The sequence below is a fragment of the Aquarana catesbeiana genome, linkage group LG10 (assembly GCF_042186555.1).
Source record: "Aquarana catesbeiana isolate 2022-GZ linkage group LG10, ASM4218655v1, whole genome shotgun sequence".
In the NCBI taxonomy this organism is placed as follows: Eukaryota; Metazoa; Chordata; class Amphibia; order Anura; family Ranidae; genus Aquarana; species Aquarana catesbeiana.
The window spans coordinates 168890573-168912757 of NC_133333.1; the positions used below are offsets into that span (position 1 = coordinate 168890573).

General features: G+C 40.1%; 1 protein-coding gene across 1 annotated transcript in view; it reads right to left on the reverse strand.

Annotated features, from left to right (window-relative positions):
* Positions 1-289: 289 nt before the first annotated feature.
* The window catches only part of ACAP3 (ArfGAP with coiled-coil, ankyrin repeat and PH domains 3), a 308172-nt gene continuing 286276 nt past the window's right edge, over positions 290-22185 (reverse strand). Inside the window, exons 24-27 of the mRNA XM_073602935.1 lie at positions 21792-21902; positions 20118-20179; positions 2982-4540; positions 290-2537 (exon numbers count right to left, since the gene is read on the reverse strand). Coding sequence (XP_073459036.1) covers positions 4434-4540; positions 20118-20179; positions 21792-21902 — 280 coding nt within the window. The 3' untranslated portion in view covers positions 290-2537; positions 2982-4433. The remainder of the gene's footprint in view (positions 2538-2981; positions 4541-20117; positions 20180-21791; positions 21903-22185) is intronic.

Below are 22185 nucleotides of genomic sequence, written 5' to 3' on the forward strand. Positions count from 1 at the left end.
AAAGTGGGAGGCACATATACAAACCGTTGTAATTCCTACACCGTTCACCCGATTTGGATGTAAAAACCCTCAAATTTAAGCTGAAAGTCTGCAGTTAAAGCACATCTTGTTCGTTTCATTTCAAATCCATTGTAGTGGTGTATAGAGCCAAAAAGATTAGAATTGTGTTGAAATCCCAATATTTATGGACCTGACTGTATGTGTTACTGAAATACCAGTGTTGAGATGCAACAACTTCTATCTGATGCTAGGCATTGATTACAACAAATAAAGCAAAGAATGAGACAAATTAAACTTTCTATTGAATCCACTTTATTGCTTTATTCTTTTTTTTATTTGTTTAAAGCTTTATTAAATAATACATATTGCCAAAAGATATATTACTCAGCAGTTTAAAGGTTTCTGTACATGATCTTCAACTGATAATAGTGTCCCATCATCAGGAACAAACAGGCAAAGCACTGCAAGGAATATACCAGTATACCCTCACAATGCTTCAAGGCTAAAAGAAAGTAAACAATATAGAGCTGGTGTATGATACATAGCGAGCCATGCTGTAGAGAAAATGGCATATTACATCTATATAGTGGATGGACTTTAACTTCAAGGAGGTAGAAGGTGTTTACACTACAGATGTGGATAGTGAATCTCCAGCTATACCTATAGCTGAACAATGGTTAATTGGAAGCAACTCTGAAATACACTTCATAATCCAGAACTTTTGTACTTTGTAGTTTCGCAGGCCAAAAATTTGTGAATCCTTGACCATCACAAATATATAAGCTTATTGGATGTCCCTTTTTAAAGCTAAAAATATGCAGCTGGCCAAACCTTAGCAGCTATAACAACCTCCATCATTCTGGAAAGGATTTCTGCAAGATTTTTTGAGTATATCTTTGAGAATTTGTGCCCGTTAGGCCAAAAGATCATTTTGTAGGGTTTGGTAAGGATATTAAACAAGACCTGGCTTGCATTTAGCTTTCCAATTCATTGGAAATGTGTTTATTAGAATTGAAATTAGGGCTCTGTGCAGCACCCTTGAATTCCTTTGCACCAAACTCATCAGCCCATGTATTTGTGGACTTGAAAATAGACATAAAAGGGCCATAACAAAACTATTAAGGTTGGAAGTGTACAGTTGATCTTTGTCTTTGCATACTGGTGCAATTATTTGAAATAGCTTGACCAAAAAGAGCCCTTTTTGGTCAAGCTATTTAAAGGAGAACTTTGTTCTGTACTCCTGTGACCCATTTTCAGTGAGCTCAAGCCTGCTGGTAGCTGACATCACAGAGCCGGCTGGGTAAAGATTACAACCATATTGTCGGATCCACCCAGAAGCCTGGACCGGAAACCTGGCTCAGCCTCTGAGCTAGCCGCCCCCATGAGAGCAGGGTGGGACAGAGTAGAGAGCAAGTGACTGACATAGAACACTGAGAACTGAGCGATCAGTTCTCAGTCTTAGAGCTGGCGGGGGACCGATGCTGCATCTACCTAGGTATTACTTATTACTTCTAAAAAGAAAAAAAAAAAAAAAAAAATTCCCAAACTTCTTTAGGGCTAGCATACCTGATTTATTTTTGACATTTTTAAAGGATATGGAATATGTTGTTTAAATTGTATCTTCTGGTGTGATATGTATCCTAAGAGTAACTGAGATGTACGAAGTGCAGCACCCAGTCACAACATTTCCACTAAGGAATCCACCTGAACAGATGCATCATTGTTTGCAGAGTTTCTGCACTTTTACTGCATTATATTATCATTTCTCTTTGCATGGGCTCACTAAGTAAGCCAGAGAATGTGATATGAATAATTTGCATATGGTTTTGATGTAGTATAGTTGCACATTGTTGTACCTATTTTGTGAATAGCAGAACAACCTGTTTAAAGTGGAGATCTACCCAAAAGGGGAATTTCTGCTTTAAGCCCCCCCCCCACCCTTCTCCAAATTACACTTTTTTGGGGGGGAGGGATGCTGGTGCCTGGTTTTGACAGGTACCCGCTCCCTCTTAGGCGATCTGACTGGAAGTTCTCCTCGCCCCCTCCCTCCCGGCGGTCATCTGGGACAAGTCACAGGTCCCAGAAGACTGCGGGACAATTCAAAATGCTCAGCTGGGCTCGTGCATGCGCAGTGGGCACCTGGTTGTGAAGCCGCAAGCTGTCACAGCCAGGTTGAGGTGCCGGGGAGAGAAGCCCGTGGTAAGGGATGGCTCGGGTGAGCACATCGTTGAATCTTGGGACAAGTGAGTGTGTGTTTATTAAAAGTCAGTAGCTACAGTTTTCGCAGCTGCTGACTTTTAATAAACACAAAAATGACTAGAGCTCCTCTCTAATGTCTGCATCAGCATTCTAGTAATAAAAAAAAGGTTTCGCACAACTTGCAAAAGGTGCTTCACGCTGCCATAGCTTGCATAGAACAGATGGCTTGCTTCCATATAAGGAAATTAAGTCCAAGCTGCTCCATAAAAGCTGACCACAGCATCATAAACCGGTGCATGAACATTCAGAAAATTCTTTGAGTGGGAGATGTTTTATTTCTTAGGCTCGATTCACACCTATGCAAGTTGCTTTTGAGCGTTTTTGGAGGTTTTTTTTTCATGCTTGCCACGTTTTTGAGCAGCGTTTTTGCGGCGTTTTTGCCGCGATTTGCGGTTTTTTTTTTTTTTTTTTACAGTTTTTTTTACAGTCTAAAAAAAAAATTTAAAAAAAAAAAAAAAAAAAAAAAAAAAAAAAAACGGCAAAAACGCATCAAAAACGCTGCAAAAACGGTGCACTTGCGTTTTTGATGCTTGTCCATTGAATTCTATTACATGCAAAACGCTGCATTTTGCATGAAAAAAAGTCCCTGACCCTTTCCAAAAATGCAGAGAAACAAAAAGGCATTGATGTGAACATGTTCCATAGGAACCCATGTTAAAAAATTCCAGTGCATTTCTGCAAAATGCAAAATGCATCAAAAAACGCGCTAGTGTGAATGGAGCCTTAGTGCTAAGAATATAATGTAAGGATTTCCTGATGCAAAATGCACAATAACCTTATAAGTGGTCTGCTGCTTACATTCATTAGATTTACTCAAACTTCACAGCATAAAAGGAAAGGTGTATCACTGGTAGTGGTAGTTCCATCAAAACAAATCTGCTTCCACAAAGTACAACTCCTGCTTGTGGTGTAAATTAAGTCCTTAGGCTCACCTAATAGTCTCTGTGGCAAACCTGCCTTTTCATTTTCTGATATATGTTATCCTACAGCTCTTCTCTAGACCAGCCAGAGAAACAATGGGATGCAAGTTCATAAAAATCCATCATAGTAAAAAAGAAAATCCAATAAACAGATTTCCAGCTTTTAAGGTGGGTACAATGTAGGCAACAATTTGGGAGAAGAAAGAGAGAATGAAAGGATATGCAACTTCCTCATTGCGGGGAATTTGTGAAACCCAGCCGTGCTCAGTCATGCATATATACTGCCAATGTTTGTACTAAAGGTTTACAACCAGACATCTGTAGACACTTAAGATTTAGTAGCTGACTGGTTCTATGCTTTGGTTGGTAATGTTACAATTAAATGGAAATGCTAAAGGAAACCTGTGCGAAAATGATGTAGGGGGTGTCATTGTTCTAAAATTGTGGACTGCCAGTCATGCCAATCCTCTTCAGTACTTTCAGATCCACTAAATATGCCTGCAGCCAGGGAAGCTCAAAGTCCATATTCACATATTTGTTCCAGGTCAGTAGCTCAGTAAATATTGCAGCCATTAGCTCAGCATGAGAGTCAGGCAAATAGCATTTTTAGAGGGAATGGTCAGTAATTTCAGAATCATCATTATTCTAAGCACAGGCTTCCTATAAAGGGATTTTTAAAAGAAAACCTATTGATTGCTACTTGGATTTTTTGTAACATGGAGCAGTCATCAACATTTGCTGTTTCCAAAAAGCAGAAGCTAGAATTGCCAAGTTCAAATGACTGGTCAATTATTGTGAATGGCTGCATGCCAGTTATAATGGTACTGAATATTGTGGTCTTAATGTTTGGCTGGAGTTCAGGCATGAAACCTGTTGTCCGAAAAAGAGGGCTGTTGAAGGCTCCCCTTTCTGTTAATACAAAGGGAGTTTCAGATCATTGAGGGGGTTGCTTCTTTTAGTCAATTCCACAATCTAGATTGGTGCCAATTAGTCTTCTTTATGTTTGTTGTATTCATAATTCTTGAGAAAAACATGGAGGGAATCACATTTCTTAAAACACTAGAAGCCACTTCTGATTGTTATCAAGCTCCATCAACTTGAGGGCTTCCGTGGTTGCCTAACCACAATTCTGAGAACTTGTTCTCTTCTTCATTTAGAGATTTAGCATGTCGATTTCAAGTCTTGTAGAACTAGACTATGCCAGCCTTTATAGAAAACCACCAGTTCTTTCCAATAAAGTTGTCCCTAAATCCATTACCGACAAGATTGGCTGAAGTGAATACTTCGCCGGCTCAGCTTCTCGGGGTTGTTGGATGCCATGTGTGAAAACTCACGGAAAATATCCAAATAAGTGGTGTCACCTGCAATGCAATGAGTGAAAATAAAAAAAAATGGCCAAGTAAAATGAGACTAGAATTACCTTACTAAGAATGTCTCTATTGTTGTACAGTTAAAACCTTCCCACTGCTAATTACATTTCCAAATGTTTTGAAGTTGAAAGCTCAGCTTAGAAAGAAAGTAATATTTATCCATGCAGTTTTTTCTTCAGAGATGTAGCAAAGAGTTAAGTGTTAGGATTTTAAGCAAACCTGACAAAGAAAAACAAGTCATACAATTGCATATCCATCTTGTGAAAATATTCTGGATCTGTAGCAGGGTCTCTACCCAGCTGGAACTGAAACAGCTACCTAATGAGCATCCTGGGAAGTGTCCATACAAAACACCCAAACCTTCCAGCTGGTTCCTCTCACTTCAAAGAAGCAATGTCTTTCCCTGGTCTGCAATGCTCCATACTATAGGACTAAAAACTAGTGCAGCAGTGCTTTGGAGAAACTTGATTTATGTCATTTCTATGCATGAATAATTTCTGTAATGGCCTAAAACTCATAACCCTAGTCGAACTAAAAAAAAAAAAAAAAAAAGTCACACTCAAAAGATTTATACTTCATTTTTTTCTGCCTGCAAGTCTCGCCCAATTATCATTCTCACAATTTCCATTATTTGGGAGGATCCTTAAGCCTAGAACACACGGGCCGAATGTCAGCCGGCATTATCCGGTTCAACAGAAACTGTCCGACATTCGGCCTGTGAATGGCAGCCGGTCAGACAGAAGTTCGGCCGGCTTCTGTCAAAGGCAAATCAGCGCTCTCAGCCAATGGCGGGGGAGCTGTCCCCCTGTCAGAACACAATAGCTAGCACAGCAGGGGAGATTAATCCGATGTTAGTGCAGCGGCTCCAACCTGAGCTGTCAGTGTTGAACAAAAAAAAAAAAAACTAGTGGTGTGTACTAGGCTTTAGATGTAAACCTAACTCAAGGACATGACATTTCTAAAGGTAGGCTTCCTGATGTTGCCAACACAGGAGCACAATTAGGATTGTTGGCACACTATATAGGAAGTGCCTGAACAAGGATCTTTATGGTGGAATCACCAGGTATAAAAAAAAATCAAAAATAAAAAATATCCAGCTATGCCATTTAGTCACAAATTTGTCAAGCCACGCATACTGTATAGATGCTGATATATCTGGTTTTGGAATAATCCCCCATGGGGGTCCAACAATCCCCCTGATTTACTTTGTTTGAACAAAAGTACCTGTGGCTTCACTGCTCCACTGGACAGTTTGAGGAGAAGATTTTGATATGTGTACACAATAAACCCTGCATATCCCCCAAAGATTTTAAATTACTGAAAGAGTGTTAGATGTTAACATGTCCATCACAGGAAATGTGTGCCCTTGGGTATAAGTACACTCTTGAACGCTTTTTAGTTATACCGAGCCACAAATATTTACACTGTTTTTCATTGTACTATGTTTTATATACAGTACTTTGCTGTGTTTTTTTTTTTTTTGATCAGAGGATTTCTAATTTTAAACACTGAAATTTACAATTAATTTTAGTAACGAATCTTGAAATCTGATACAGTGGTCTTGTGCCTTTATGCAGTAGAATGTTTTGGAAACTTCTCACATTCATTTAAACATGCACCATGTGTGAGGATACCCATGTTAAGAGATAACAATCTAGTCTTGCTGATATTAGAGCTGGGTGATGTTTGGGATGTCTATTTTGCAAACTGTCACTTAAACAAGCTGCTCGTAGTCCTTAGTAAAGTTAGCACCACTTGAAGTTCATTAAAAGCCTGCTATCAGCTTATTTAAAGTGACAGTCCGCACTCCCAATAAGATCTGTGTTTAACATTCCCAAAATGAAACAAAAGTTTCTTTAAGGGCTCATGTAGACATGTAAAGAAATTTTAGTGCCCATTAACACGCCTCATTTGTTAAGGTGTTTTGCCGGCATGGTTTCGGTGCATTTTTGATACATTTGCATTGCATTGTTAAAAAAATAAATAATTACTTGCCAGATGCCCCCTTTGTGTGTGTTTTTTTTTCCATTATATGGGTTTTTGCATTATCATCTTAGCTAATAACGCTAATAGCTTTCTAAACTCATCACAAATGTGCTGTAAATGCCATTGGGGTGCTTGTGACGCAGTGCACACAATTTTGACAGACATGCCCAGAACTTCAAAAGCTGAAAGGCCTGTTTTTGAAACTAGTGTAAACTTAGCCTTAAGGCTTCAAAAAGGTGCTTAATGCTTGCTGCCATACACAATGCTCTTATATTTATGTGAACAAGACTTAAAGTGATTGTAAATCTTTTTATTTTTAATGCTAAAAACATAGCATACTTACCTGCTATGGTTTTGCACACAGCGGCCCCAAACCTCCTCTTCTAGGGTCCCCTGCCAGGCTCCCGGCTCCTCCTCTTCTCTGAGTGCCCACATAGGAGGCCACTTCCTATGGGGGGGGGCACTTGTGTGGGGTCCATCCCACCCCCAGCTCCCTCTTCACTGGATATGAATAGCAGTAGCAGGAGCCAATGGATCCCGTTGCTGTCTCTCTGTCCTGTGAAGAGAGCAGAGAGAGCCTCTGCTCTCAGGCACAGCTCCGGATTGAAATCGGGCTAAAGTAATTATTTAGGGGGGCTTGGGGGATCCTGGTCACAAGGGATGCATTAAAGTAAAAACCTTTTGCCTTTACAACCACTTTAAAGATTTTCTTTAACCAGAAGTGCTAACAGAAAAGACTGCAATGGAGCACATATATGTGGTTTACACAAGTAGATAAATGTTAACTACGTGTAGTTTTAACACAGCAATACTGACAATATTTTTGATCATAGCCCCTCTTCTAAAAATATGTGATCTGTTGACATATTTTCTGGTTAGGGACTTGTGCAGATGGGCAATTGCAGCAAATCAGGTGCACGCTGCCAAGATCAGATTAGGATGCATCAAATATCCATCTAAGGTCCTTTAGAAATGGCTTCAGAACTACCTCTAGGTAGCATGAAACTGATTTAGAGTTCCAATTGACTTGGGGAAAAAAGGCAGTTTTGTTGTGGCAAACCCCCATTTACACAAGCCATACGCTCTTTTACTCCATTGAACCCAAAGTCCATTCTATCTTGACGGTTTCTCTATTAGGACTTTGTGAGTGTTGCTGTGAACCTCTGCTGGAGTTGTAAACCACTACATGCGTATTACACTTCAGAAGTAGGCTATAGATTACGACAGGCAACACAGCCAAGTAGAAGATAAAGAATAGATTATGCTGAGTAAGTGAGAAAGTTTTAATAAAGCAAGACAAGAAAAAGCAATAAGGAGGCAAGCAGATCAGAAGAAGAGTTGGAGTATAATTTTATTAACAGTGCTTATAAGAAGGAGTAAAAACATCAGGGTTGCGTGAATGTGCGTGTTCTATAGCAACTATATCAACACACACTAAACACCTTTGCATTAAATTGTAAACTCATTGCTCCCAAGGGCCCCTGAACCTTATCCCCTTTGAGTAGGGTCCATTCACTGTGTCCCAAGGAGCCCTTGCTTGGAACAATGAGCTGAAATAAGTACAGAGATCATGACATATAATATTCACAGGAAACATTGAAAAGTTGACCAAGCAAAAATAAAGAGCACCACCCAAGGTGCAAGCAAGAAGTAAAAAGGTATAATAAGCATTAGCCTATATACAGCAAGAGGGGTTCCCATTGTGCAGTTATCTATAGTCATCATGCGTATTTAACTCCCTGACGTTAATGTGGGGGCTCGGTCTCAGGACAGGGTACCATTTTCTCAAGAATTAACGTCATTTTGATTTACAGAGATATGTACACTTTACAGGATCATACAACTGATGGATGCACAAAAAGATCTCAAGAGGGTTATTCTTTCATAATTTGACGGCGTACGTGCTCCAGAACCGAAGCATCATAACCAGATGGCCAAATACAAGACTTTATAGGTCATCTTCAATAGAAGAATCCAGTTTCTGTGCACCACACATTTTGCTTTTAGTAAATGCAAGCAGTTCTCGTGTTACTGGTAGGCCTTACACACACACACACTTGTCCATAGGAGGGTAAAGATTTGGCCATCACAGTCCTTTAACAAGTTTTACAAGTGGCTGTAAATTCATACCAAGTACAAACCCTCAGCACTATTATTATAAAAGTAGTCCAGATGTACACAAATTATCAAAAGGTCATACAAAATAAATAAAAATAATATTATTCTAAAAGTGAAAGTTTCACTTGGGAAAATTGCCAGATTTAATGTCAATGACTATTATAACACCTTTGTTTTATGGTTTTTATAGTATTCATATGTTTTTCATGAGCCTTGATGTTACTGAAAGTTAACAGAAGAATTGTTTTTGAGCAGAAAAGGATCCTTGCTCTCTTGTGTGGAAGCAATGGTCTCTCTGCAGAGATCTGACACGCCCCTTGCTGAGCCAGACCTATAATTCCGTAATCGGCAAAGCTTATACTCTCTGCTGATTGGAGAGCTCGAGCTCTGTCTCAGTAAGAGGCATATTGGACTGCTGGAGAAAAATCACTGCATCCACAAAGGGCACAAGGCTTCAACTCCACAGCATGCTGGTAGGGGACAGGCTTTTCAACTCGCGTTGTGGCTGGTTTCTAAAGAAAGCAAACCATAAGGCTTTGATACCTTTTGTTTAAATGCACCTGGAATGTTTTTTTAGCTGATTTAAACTGAAAGTTCAATTGGGCATTAAAATAAGTTGCTATTAAAAATGGTAAATGGCACCAAATAAAATGTTATCTTCTTTCCCTGCAGCAGAGAAGCAGCTAACAATATCTGACACCCCATTATTCTCTATTCTAACACAGGAAAGGCTTGGCGTAGAATAAAAAGAAAGGAAAGTCAACCCATAGCAACTGGTCTGTTGCATGGAGAGCTCATACATTCAACACACCTTCCTTTACAAAAAATTTTAAATTTCAAGCCTGGTGTTTAAGCTTGAGATTTTCATATTCTATTTGAAAGCAAAAAAAATTGATTAATTACAGCATTTGAATAAAATGTATACTAATTTTTGGGGTTTATACATTTTTTCTCAGCAGAGAGAACATATTCATAGCAATTCGTCTAGACATTTGCTTCCATTCAAATAATATGTACCAATATAGAATTGGGGTATGGTATAGCTGTTAATTCTGCTGGGATTAGGTTTGTGGAAAGGCGCCCAGGCCTTTGGCAACAGAACTCCCAGGGGGAAGGATAAAGCAAAGCACACTTTATTTTTAGTTAGGCTAGCAAGGATGGAACAATATGAATGGAAAACAGTCTTTACGTGTAGAGTATGCTTATTTACTTTTGCTAAACACAGATGAAGGTATCATCTATTTAGCGGTTATCACTCCAGCCTGGGAAATTCATACATTTCAAATCACTATCTTGGGGAGATGTTAAGTCCTCGTTCACATGGGCGCTGCCGACCGCACGCTGTGACTGGGCAGTTTTCTTTTCAGCGTCTCTAGGCTCCAAGCAGGCAGCCAATCCAAGTATATTAGGATACAGCGGCTTCACTGACACAGCTGCTTGTCCTAGTGTGACAGGTGTGCAGGTAAGTGGCCCTGAATGCATACTTTGTGTTCAGGGCTGCTTACCTGCACCCACATACCTGTCACATTAGCACAAGTGGCTGTGCAGCTGCTAAATCCTCAGACTTAGGCTGCCTGCAAGCAGCAACTGGAGTCTAAAGATGCTGAAAAAAAAAAACAGGCTATTCACAGTATGCGGACGTCAGCATACATGTGAATGAGGCCTATGAGAAGATTCAATTACAGACCAGCTGGCAAATACAAACTGGACATCACTGTAGCAGTCAGGTTTGATCCAGATGTATACATTATATGGTAAAGGTAAATGCAAACACTTCTAATGGCAAACCTAAATCTTAACTCTAGGCAAACACCAATCTATGTAAGTACGTTGAGAGAATACACAACCATTCTCCACTTTCACCACCTCCTGAGGATCAGGTGCTGGGCTGGCATCTTCAAGGCTACGTAGGCATGTGTTTATTTAAAAATCATTAAGTGTGTTTTTAAATGCAACTAGTGTTAGTACCTGGGTTTAACTTGGTATCAGCAGTCCTCTGTATGGAAGAGAGAGAAGCAACACGTAGGCAGTTATGCTGCAGTGCTCATGCTAAGAAGGAAAGTGCTGATACGAGGAGAGAACATAGTGACAGATGACCTCACTGTCCAATCAATGGCTGAGGCAGGGACAAGACTTGAGGCTGGCCATGCACGTTTAGAATCTCGGCCAGGCTCAGCAGGAATCGGACAAGATTTAAACCGTTAATGGGCAGGCTGAATGTACTAAGTTGATCAATTGATCAACTTGGGTACAACCAACCTGATGGATTCTCTTGTGATTATCACTAGCAGCTGTTATAGCCGCTAGCAATAATCACTGTTTTCTTCCGGCGGGGACTGCTCCCCCCACCCGCCCATACATCTCCGCCGGGAGAAGACAATTACTGATGCCCCTGTCAGCACTGCCTGTGTTGATGGGGGGTTTGCTTGAATTTGCACCGTGCATGGTCTGCCTAACTGTATTGTATTACTTAAAGTTATTGTAAAGTCTCTCTCTTTTTTTTTTAATAACAAACATGTCATATTTACCTCCTCTGTGCAGTTGGTTTTGCACAGAGCAGCCTGGATCCTCCTTTTCTCAGGTCCCTCTTCGCTGCTCCTGGCCCCTCCTTTCTGACCAGTGCCCCCATAGTTAGCAGCTTCCCATGGGGGCACCTGAGCCGAGTCACAGCTTCGTGTGTCCATTCAGACACAGAGCCCCGACCTGGCCCTGCCCCCTCTCTCCCCTGATTGGTTAACTGACTTTAAATGACAGTCGTGGGAGCCAATGGAGCCACTGCTGTGTCACAGTCAATTAGGAGGAGAGTAACAGACAGCTAAGACACTTGTGCACATCACTGGAGAGAGATGGGGCTCAGGTATTAGGGGGTGCTGGGCAGGCTGCTACACACAGGTTTTTTTTCATCTTAATGTATAGAATGCATTGAGATAAAAAAATTCTGCCTTTAAAACTTCTTTAACTGTAGTTGAGATAAATCAGGTCTCCAGGCTTGCTGTGCTTGACTTGGCAGGCTCTTATAGATCTCAAGACTGGAGGGACAAAAATATAAATCCTTTAGCAGGTAAAACTGACCTTACATATCTGTTTCAACTGTGTATTTATTGGTTTGCCTGGAGTTCAGCTTTAAGGTTTCTGCATTATAAAATACTTTTTTTTTTATTTTTAATAAAATGTCTCAGGTATCCAAATTCATGGAAGAATTAGATTGGTTAGATTAGATTGGTTACCATATTCTTCCTTCAGACACTTTAATAATAAGGCGCAAATGATTTTGTGTGCCTTTTGGTGTAATTTTTGTGTGCAGAAAATTAAAACAAAATCATAAAACACACAGAACATACATTAAAAAAATTCAATAAAAACATCCATTTCTGAAAGTATTTTCTCATAAGTCCAAATTACATTTGTGTTACACGGAAAATACAGACTTCCTAGTGAAAGCTTAAAAATAAAACCAAAAAAAAAAAAAAAAAAAACTTAATTTTTTTTTAAAGGAATACACTATTTGCAAACCTATTCTTATGGCAAAGACACTGTAAGTAATATAGAACGTCCATGTGTTATACAGAATATGTATTTTGTTTCTTATACCTAAAAACTAGCAAAGCAGTGCAGAGTTCTGATTGGCTCTGGCTAACTGGAGGCTCAGAGCCCAATAGATTAAAAAAAAAAATTACAGTTTACCAGCAGATTCACAACAGTCAACATAAACTAAGTGTTTTTATAAAAAAAAATATATCCTACAGAAAAAAAAAAAAAAAAGCAGCTCAAACCTTTAGGTAACAGTATGCAACATGATTTAAACCGCCTCTCTTACATATAGTATATAAGAAGGCAATACACTGCTTTGTGGTAAAATCCATAATAAATTATCATAATAAAAATAACACCTTCGCTGAAGAAAAACAGAAGTGAAATACAGTACAAAACAATTTTTTTATCACTTACAAAATTACATTTACACAAACAAAACATATACATATATATGTAATCTCCAATACTGCTAGGAGGAAAAAGTGCACAAGTAGATAGGATTTTCCTTTACATAAAATGTACAATTTTTAACAGAAAATATTTTGACCATGGCATCAAAAATGGTGATTTGTGTCATGGCAGGCTGCATCGTAGGCTAAAGCCTGTCACAAAGATTCTTGGTAAATGGTAGACGCCTAGTAACAAATCCTGAGGCGGACTGATAGTATTAAAATGGCCATATAGAAGAACCTCCAATAAAGTTAGCACCTTTTTATAAACTCCATAAAAGATCAAGTCCTGCTGGTTAATAGATGGTATAAGAAGCCATGCTTCTAACTGGCAGTGCATTCTGTTGGTCTTATGACCTTTCCATTTGACATCAAATGTCATGAAACTCCAACCCATAATTTAATTAAATCTGGATGTTCTAAAGGATATCCACCTCCTTATTCTGAGTTAAATTCTAACCAATGTCCTTAATGCTTTTTTACAGTGACAGTTATAATATGGAACTCCTCATTAAGCATGTTATAGGCCTTTGGAGACTAATAACAAATATGGCTCCTATTCCCGCTTATTTCAATTATTTGGTGATTGTAGGACTAGGAATTTATTGCATGTTCTCCAGAGAGCAATAAAATGATTTTAGCAATAATTCTGAAGACTGGAAATGTATTTTCTGTGCTTTTCTCAGAAGGTGCTGAGCGGCATCCATCACCCCAAAAAGACAGTATACTAGTGGACCTAAGGTGCATAATAATTATAGACAGGGCTTCATTAAACCCTTGAGAGGTCATGTGGATAGTATAAAAATTATGCCAGTTGATAACCAGATGTTCTCAAACTTAAAAAGAAGTGATGGTTTAGCATGCCATGGAAAACAAAGAACAGAAAACAAAGGTTTCACTTGCAGGCTAAGGAGTTACATGTGAAAGGTTAACACACATGTAGTAACTCCATGTTTTTGGATCTTCACGGCAGATTTGATGACCCAAGGCAAAACTATCAGCTTTGTAAGGTCTTATCCTTGTATGGCTGTATAGGCTCTTGCAGAAATGTTCTTGTTGCCATGGATTAAATATGGACCCAATGCCATCTTGTGCCCATGCACATAACTCTATAGAGTCATGAATTTAATTCTCCAAGCCCCACAGATAACATTAAGGTTTGGTTTGGATGGCAGGCCATAAAAGGCAAGAACTACCTCCCTAGGGCAAGAAAAAAGCATTTTCCACAGGTACAGCAAATACTTTAAAACCTGTACAATTAACACGATTCATAAAGCTGGCTATGTTTTATTACCACGTCTTGCAATATAAAATTTATTGAAAAGATGGAGTTACAGGGCAAGACCATGTCTTGATGAAGATTAAATACCCAAATATTACATACTAGTCCTCTCTATGACCCAGATATCCTGGTCTCTTCATATAATGGAATTGCATAGCACTAGAGGTGACAGAGACACACTTAGGAAGCCTTTTAGGGTTATTAATCTTGCACTGGGACCCAAGTGACACCTTCAGATTTAAGCTTATCCAAAGTGAAGGCTGAAACCCCTGAAGTCTGATATGACAAACAAACAAGGCATACTATGGATTCTCTGTGTGTTTTCTATATGGAGGGTGGTTGGGCAGGACACAGGAGTTGGCTTTTATAGTTGTAGTAAAATAGGCCAATAGAACCAAACAGGTCTATTTGATGAGACTAGGAATGTGATTTGTTCCTACAAGCAATAGCTCTGTTTTTTAGTTGGTTGACTCTGGTTTTGATAAATTAGCTTTGGGGCACTTAACCTTTACACTACTAAAACACAAAGGCCCTCATGAATGAAAGTGTCTGATAAGAAACTGCTCTTGTTGCCAACAACTGAACTGCCCATTTCCTTCTCCCATACTGACTGAGGTGAGTGACAGAAAGAGTTCTTTCTTCAGATTTTCCAATCACACGGCCCCAAGAAGGAGCGAAGGAAAGACACACAGCAAGAGAGTCGTACAGTCACATGCCACAAGAGTGAGAGCACAGAGCTCGCAATTGAAACTCAATTGAAGAATAATAGCTCCCCTTTAGGTCTCTAGTGGGTAAATGAAAAAGAAAACAGAGCAAGGATGAGAGAGACTACAGTAAAAGGTTTGCTAAACTGCATACTGTTATAGCAATCACCTTGTGAAGGGAGCTGAGCTGGTATTCCATAAAGAGCTCACCAAACCCTATTCAGAACATACAAACATCAGTGTACATTGGTGTGTAGCAGTTTCAAAAATTACTGTGCCGGCAATGACCAGTCTCTGACTCAGAAGGTATCCTATTCTTTAACATAAAGTATATTTAGCTGCAATGCCATAGACTTAGCATGTGCAAGAGAGAAGACACTGCAGTGTATTTTTAAGGTGGGTGACAATACACAAGGTGACATCTATTCATTACAGAATTAGATCAGGTCAACATGACACAGATGCACAGAAAAAACCCTATGTACAAAATTCAAAAGAAAACGAACACATCAAATGATTGCTAGGTGATTATGTGGCCAGTAATGGCATTTTTCACCAAAATCAGCTGATAGTGGGCAAAGATGGTCTTTGATCCCATAAGCAACTAGATACCAATGAGGATTGTTGGTTAAGGTAGGTCATTGTTACATGACGACATCTATTACTGTTGATCTTGCCACCTACAGATACACTATATTTCCCTATAAATGGGTACCCAGAACACAAAATCTAAGTGGTTTTACAAGAAATTACTATTTTTCTGTTTCCTTTTTAAGTGCCCATATTTACCTTATGGAGGCAAAAGGAACTGCAAGAGACACCACCACTTGGTATCAACACACCTCAAGGGGAACAGCAGCAAACTGACAAGGTTTTCAAAAGTTGGTGGTAGAGGTATAAAAACATAAGGTAGTAGCTATCCAACCTAGATGAAAGCGGTCATCTAATGACATCTAATGTCTAGGGCCAACATGAAAACAAGAACAATGATAGCTAATCAAATGCCTAAAACAATGAACAAGCATCCATCAAGGAACAGACCTGATCCCACCAGGAGTGACAACCAAAACCTTGTATTTTTTTATACTCCATTTATACTCTCAATCTTGGGTAACAATAATGATTGGTCATTGATATCCATTCCATGCTGACTGGCTCTTACCCCATGTATCTGTGTATGCACAGGTCAAGAGTGATCTGGAAATACTGTACATGATTACTTTCCGATTTGACTGATATCGGTCAGATCAGATGACAATCATGTCAGATCTATGGACAGAACAACAGTTACTTTACAATTGCTCCTACACAATGTAATACTGGCCACATACTAGGCCATTTTGATGCATTCATTTAACTTTCAGCCATATATATTTGCTAGTCTCTAGTGACCATGTGATTGAAAATTTGATCAAAATCCATCATCACCTCAATGCCAATTGCAAATGGCTAAAGGCCACAAAACTGTCAAGTGTATGACCAACATAAGGGCCGGTGTTCACAGGAAATGGATATAATATAAAGTCAATTGAAAATCTTAAAGTGAGCCTGTAGATAGTCTAGGTTTATTAAGCTATCCTTATAATAGGAGCCCAGGAGCTAGCCACAGCTAGATGACAAGAGGTTTTCCACCCATAAAGCTTTTGATAGCATTGAGTGGACATACGTGTGGGCAGTAATGCGCAAATTTGGCTTTGGAGAAGGCTTCATCTCATGGGTACAATTACTTTACCAGGCTCCAAAGGCAGTCATTAGAGAGGCGGGTAAGATCTCCCCTAGTTTTGATTTAAATAGGGGAACAAGGCAGGGCTGCCCCCTGTCTCCACTTCTATTTGCCCTTGCCATTGAGCCCATGGCGGCTCTTATTCGATCTGATAATAATACATGCGGGTTTCAGTATGGGAGCCTACAAGAGAAACTAATGTTATACACGGATGACACCATGCTAATGTTGGGTGACATTACATCCTCTATTAAAGAGGTAATGGCAGTAATCACCGGGTTCGGCACATACTCAGGCTTGATTATAAATTGGTCTAAGTCCTCCCTGATGCTTCTAGATGTGGCGCCAGACTCTCCCACTCTAGTTAAGGCCAATATTATAATACCTGGGTATTCAGGTGACTCCACGCCCATTAGAATATATAAGCCTCAACTTAACGCCCCTACTCTCCAGGTTTCGGGATAGGGTGAAGGTATGGTCACAACTTAAAATGTCTTTGGTTGGTTGGACCAACCTTATTAGGATGATTCTAATGCCCCAACTGTTATATGTCCTCCAGAATTCCCCAGTGGTCAACCCCCTAAAAATGTTCTGTATTATAAATACCATCTTTAGGTCCCTTCTTTGGCAGTCAAAAAACCCAAGGGTGAATTTGGAGCAATTTCAGAGACCCAAAGATGCTGGGGGACTGGCTCTCCCCAATCCCTAGCTCTATTATTTGGCTTCCCAAATGCAGCATATAGCGTGCTCCATGTGTTCCACCAATGGAATAAATAAGAGAGACGGGGACCCTTCCACTAGACTACTTATTCATACAGTGGGTGTAGAGAGGATTAAATGCGGATTAGAGGGGCTAGACTTCTGTAAATCAAACATGTTGTATCCTACATATGCCCGAATGCAAAAAACCTGGAACAAGGTTAGACAATTGCAACAGATCACAGGGTTCACCCCTATCTGGAGTAATGCCTACTACCCAGAGCTGGTTAGGCTAAAGTATGGTGCAAGATGGACACTCTTTGTGGTTACTCATCTGCGCCACGTTTTCGCTCATGGGAGGCTGGGCTCCTTTGCGGACTTACGAGAGCGGTTTCGACTCCCTGACTCGATACTATTCTACTATATGCAAATTCATCATACAATAAAAGCACGAGGGCCTGATTCATGGATACAATCACCCTCTCTGATATTCAATTACCGGTACATGTATGAGGTGGACACCTATAAAGGATTAATCTCATAATGTTACTCTATGCTGTTGAACAGTTTCCTACGGGACCATCCTTTTAGTGAGATATCTAAGTGGGAGAAGAACGTGGGAAAGGAGCATTTGAGCAGGAGCAGTGGGAAGAGGCTCTCTTAGTGGTCAAACAATGCTCACTCTATGTGGCTCAACCCCTTTTGCAGTTGTATCTGCTCCTGTGGGTTCACTACGCACCAGCGAGGATGTTCCACATGAGCATAAGGGAAAATCCTATGTGTACTAGATGCAGCAAAGACCGGGGGGATCTGATCCATCTTATGTGGCGCTGCCCAAAGCTGCACCGATTTTGGAAGGGGGTTATCGCTATCATTAACCAGGTGTTCCAGGTACATGTACCAGAGGAACCAAAACAATGCCTATTGGGGATTCTGTGTGACCTCCCGGTGGATGATGTTCCCAAAAAGGCCATAAACTAGGGCATTGTTCCAGGCTCGTAAGTTAATACTTCGGCATTGGACATCTACTGACCCCCCCACTCTAAAGGAATGGATAGCCCAAATGGGAGATGCCCTCCAAATAGGAAAACACATCTTTCAACATAGGGGTAGCTTCGGTAAATTTGATAAATAATGGGCTCCCTGGTTGGACACACCAGGCCTAGCGCCTGTTGACCTTGTTATGGATAGTTTTATAATTGGCAGGGGAAGATAATGTTCCTGGGATGAAGGTATTCACAGGCAATGGGGTATACATACATGATTAATCATGTACCCTTTATTTTCTATTTTCTGTTCTTTACAAGTTGACCGTTATACTTTGTCATTTACTGTTTAGATGCATTTGTGATTTCAAAACACGATGATTTATTGTGGGAGGGATTTGAATCACTGTACAAGTCTATGGGAATGCAAAACCTGATTAAAGCAGGTGAAATGCAGGTAAGAAGGAGGTCAACCGCACCCATCAATGAATTCCGAATGATTTCAAAAACGTTGTCATCTGATGACAAATTACCGCCTTTGACACAATCCCAAAGTTTGCATGTGTATGTACTCTACAAATAAGCACCAGGAAAACCAGAAAATACCAAAAGTGCTGGATCTATGGGTTTCTACAGATACCCCAACCTCATCCATATAGCATTATAGCAAAGCAACTGACACCCCATCACTCTACAATGCTGAGCTCTACACATCAGCTGGTAAACATTTCATCCAAACTTTCTACAGCAGGACAAACCCCCTTAAAGGGGCAGCATGTCTAAAATTGATTGTTCAGTCATAGGTAAACACTGGCAGGTTCTATCACTTACTGCTCCTCACACTATTTGGCCAAAAGTTTGTGTAAACCCCACCAAATTCCTGATTTCAGGTGTTTCCAGAGAAGGGTACTGTTCATGCTATATCATTAAAAGACATTTTAGAAAATTGTGCATTTTCAACTTTTTGGCAACAGTTTGATGAGGCCCTTTTCTGTTCCAGCAAGCCAATTCCATAAAGACATGGTATGATGTGTTTAGTGTGGTGGAACTTTTGTGAAAGGTCTTGTAATCCAACATCGGTTCCTGACTTCACAAATGCTCTTTTGGCTGAACGGGCACAAATTCTCACAAATACACTCCAAAATCTTGTGAAAAATCTTCCCAGAAGAGTGGAGGCTGGTATTCCCGCAAAAATGGGGAGCAATGCCATATTAAAGCCATGGTTTTGGAATAGGATGCCCAACAATTTCTTATAGGCATGATGGTCAGATGCCCACAAACTTTTGATCATATAGTGCGCATATCTCACATCAACTTCAGCAAGTTTGGTCAGAAGTCACCCATCCCCAGAATAGCTGCATCAGGTACGTGGATTTGAAAACTCAAATGAAAATATCCTCCCTCAGACTCCGCAAGAGAAATTGCGAAGCCAGCAAGTGACTAAAACTGCTGACTACAATATCTATTTTGGGCAGACCAAACTTTATTTCATTAAGACAAAAACCCTAAGATAAGCTAGGAATCGGATATAAGTCCCTATATGTATAAGTACCTTTCACTGGCTCAGCTGGGTCACTTCAGATTTACCACTAAATAAATATACAGTCAGGCACTATAGAGGCAGAAGAGCCAAGGCTTAACTTGCTGACTCGTAGTCTGCTCTGATCTCAACACATTAAATCCTAAAAGAATCACAGTTTGTAAAAGTGCTGAACAGTACATAAATTACACATCACCATCTTGCATTTTGCTCTCGGCAGTAATAAGGGCTAAAAGGGAAAAAAAGAAAAATAGTTTTGGTCCAGACCCTTCCAAAAATTTTGGTTTTATTGTGCCCCTGGTCCACAAGTTTATTTTTCCCCACCCTTGGTGCCAGAAGATTTTCCCCATGCAGGTTTTTCATAAAAAAAAAAAAAAAAAAAAAAAAAAAATGCCAAGAGCAGCTAGTGATGAAAAAAGTTCAAAAGTAGGGATCAACTGCGCCCCCTTGTGGGGCTTTGTCTAACACTCATCTATATTAAGGCAGATGAATTCCTGGATGCACTTCCTGTACTGCTGCTCTGTAGGACTGTTGCTGGGATATTGACCTGGTTGTCCGAATGGTCCTTCTGCTTCTCTCATCTCCTCGTTCATCCGAGCAAGTCGCAGCCTGCAGGAATAGAGGTTCTAATGAGCTTGTGTTCTGACCACTGAAGACTTTAAAACAAAAAATAAAACAATTCTTATGTGGCACAGTAGTGAAAAAAGAGAATATCTTGTCTTAAAGTGTGTAAGAATACCACTGGTGGTACATGTCAGGAAAGGAAGAATAATATAGTGTTAGGGGACACTTCTAGGTCATAGCTGGTGCATGGTGACCATATGATTTTTCTATGCTTCATTTCACATTTATAAACTCATCTAGATATCTATTTAACAAGCATACATATACCCAATGCTAATGAAAAGATCAAATACCTGAATGCTTTATTCCGGGGGTCAGCAACTGGTAGATCACAATTTACCAGTAGATGGTGGCTGGTAGGTCGCTATCTGGGCTTGCTGACCCGCCATCCCAGAGCATTAGAGTGCAGTTCAGAGGGACTACTTGTAAAGTTGGAGCTGTAGTAGGGAGCAAGAGCCGCATAGGCCGATGCCTCTTCTGTAGTGCTGGCTCCTGTTCCAATGCGGAGTGATAAACACTGCACTCCACCTTGTATCTCGGCTAGCAGTCTCCAGAGTGGTGCCAGCAGCAGGAAAGAAGAAGTGTGAAGCAATACACTGGGCATAGTAGTAGAGGGCTACTTTCACACTGATGTGCTGCGGTTTACCCACGCCCCTAGTGCAGTGTACCTGCAGCTTTCTTGCAGGTTTGCTGAGCTTAGACATAGACTTCTATTATATCCTGCAGGTTTGCTGCTCTTTCTGAAAGCATACCAAAACTGAATGCAAGAGAATAAATTTACCAACAGTAGAGAAGGTTTTTTTTCAGTACTGCTTGACACTTGCTCAAAAGCCCACCTAAGATTGCTAAAAACTTGTTTAAAGATACATCAAGCACTCCCATTAGGATATATATTCAACACTCCTACACTGGCGCTGAAGGGTGCATTAACACCTTAAAAAAACAGCTTGAAGCCTGTAGGATGCTTTGTAAATGTTTGCCTAAAATTATATTAAACCTTCCTAGTTTCCTTTCAGCTATTCAAGCTTATCAATAAAAATCTTAATCTTACTTTTCTCTGTGATGGCTTTCCTGTAGTTTTCTCCTGAGACATTGCTTCCACCTCTCTTCTTGTAGAGGGTGTCACCATAACCTCACAGGTTCTGAAGGCAAATCCTGTGTGTGTGTGTGTGCTCCTGTTTGGGACCTGAGCTACGTGGGACCATAGACACACATAAACCCCAGCAAACCTAGCCCCTGCTCCCTCCTACCAGCAATTTAACGGACAACAGCAACAGCAATTCACTCTGCTCCCTTCATTAACCTCCTCTACAACCTCTAAATTCAAGGAAGATCGTCACGGACCTGGTGGCGGTGACTAAGTAAGTATTTGGGAACAGGTGGGGCACAGAAAGGTACTGAGACATTTACCCTAATGCCGAAAATGCATTAATGTTAAAAAAAAAAAGCCTAGCATTTAGAACTTTAACTGAAGGGTTACTGTGGTGATTACAACGCATGATTAATTAACTCCAGTGTCTATGAGGCCATATTTTGTCTGTGTGTTAGTTGTACATAAAAATTCACAAAAGGCAAAAAATTAGAATGGAAAACTCACAAAGTGACAATATCCGCATTAGCTGCCTGCACAGATATACTAAGTGGATCTTGTCCGTCTTCATCCACAGCATGTTGATTAGCTCCTCGTTTTAAGAACAAACACACCTGACTGAATAGGAAGCAGACACAAATCAAGGCATTAGCGCTGAGCAGACACACCAACAGCATATATTTTATATACTTGTACAACTACAAAGCTCTACATGACCACAATAAGCTAATAGGAAGATATCAATTTAACAAGCAGGCATACAAATGTGGAAACAATCAAACAATTAGGAGCTGTATGTGGCCACCTTTATTCCTTATCATATTATAACTAGACAAGTCTGAACTACTTAAAAAAAAAAAAAAAATCACTGATCCCATGACCCAAAAGGAGGTCAGCTAGT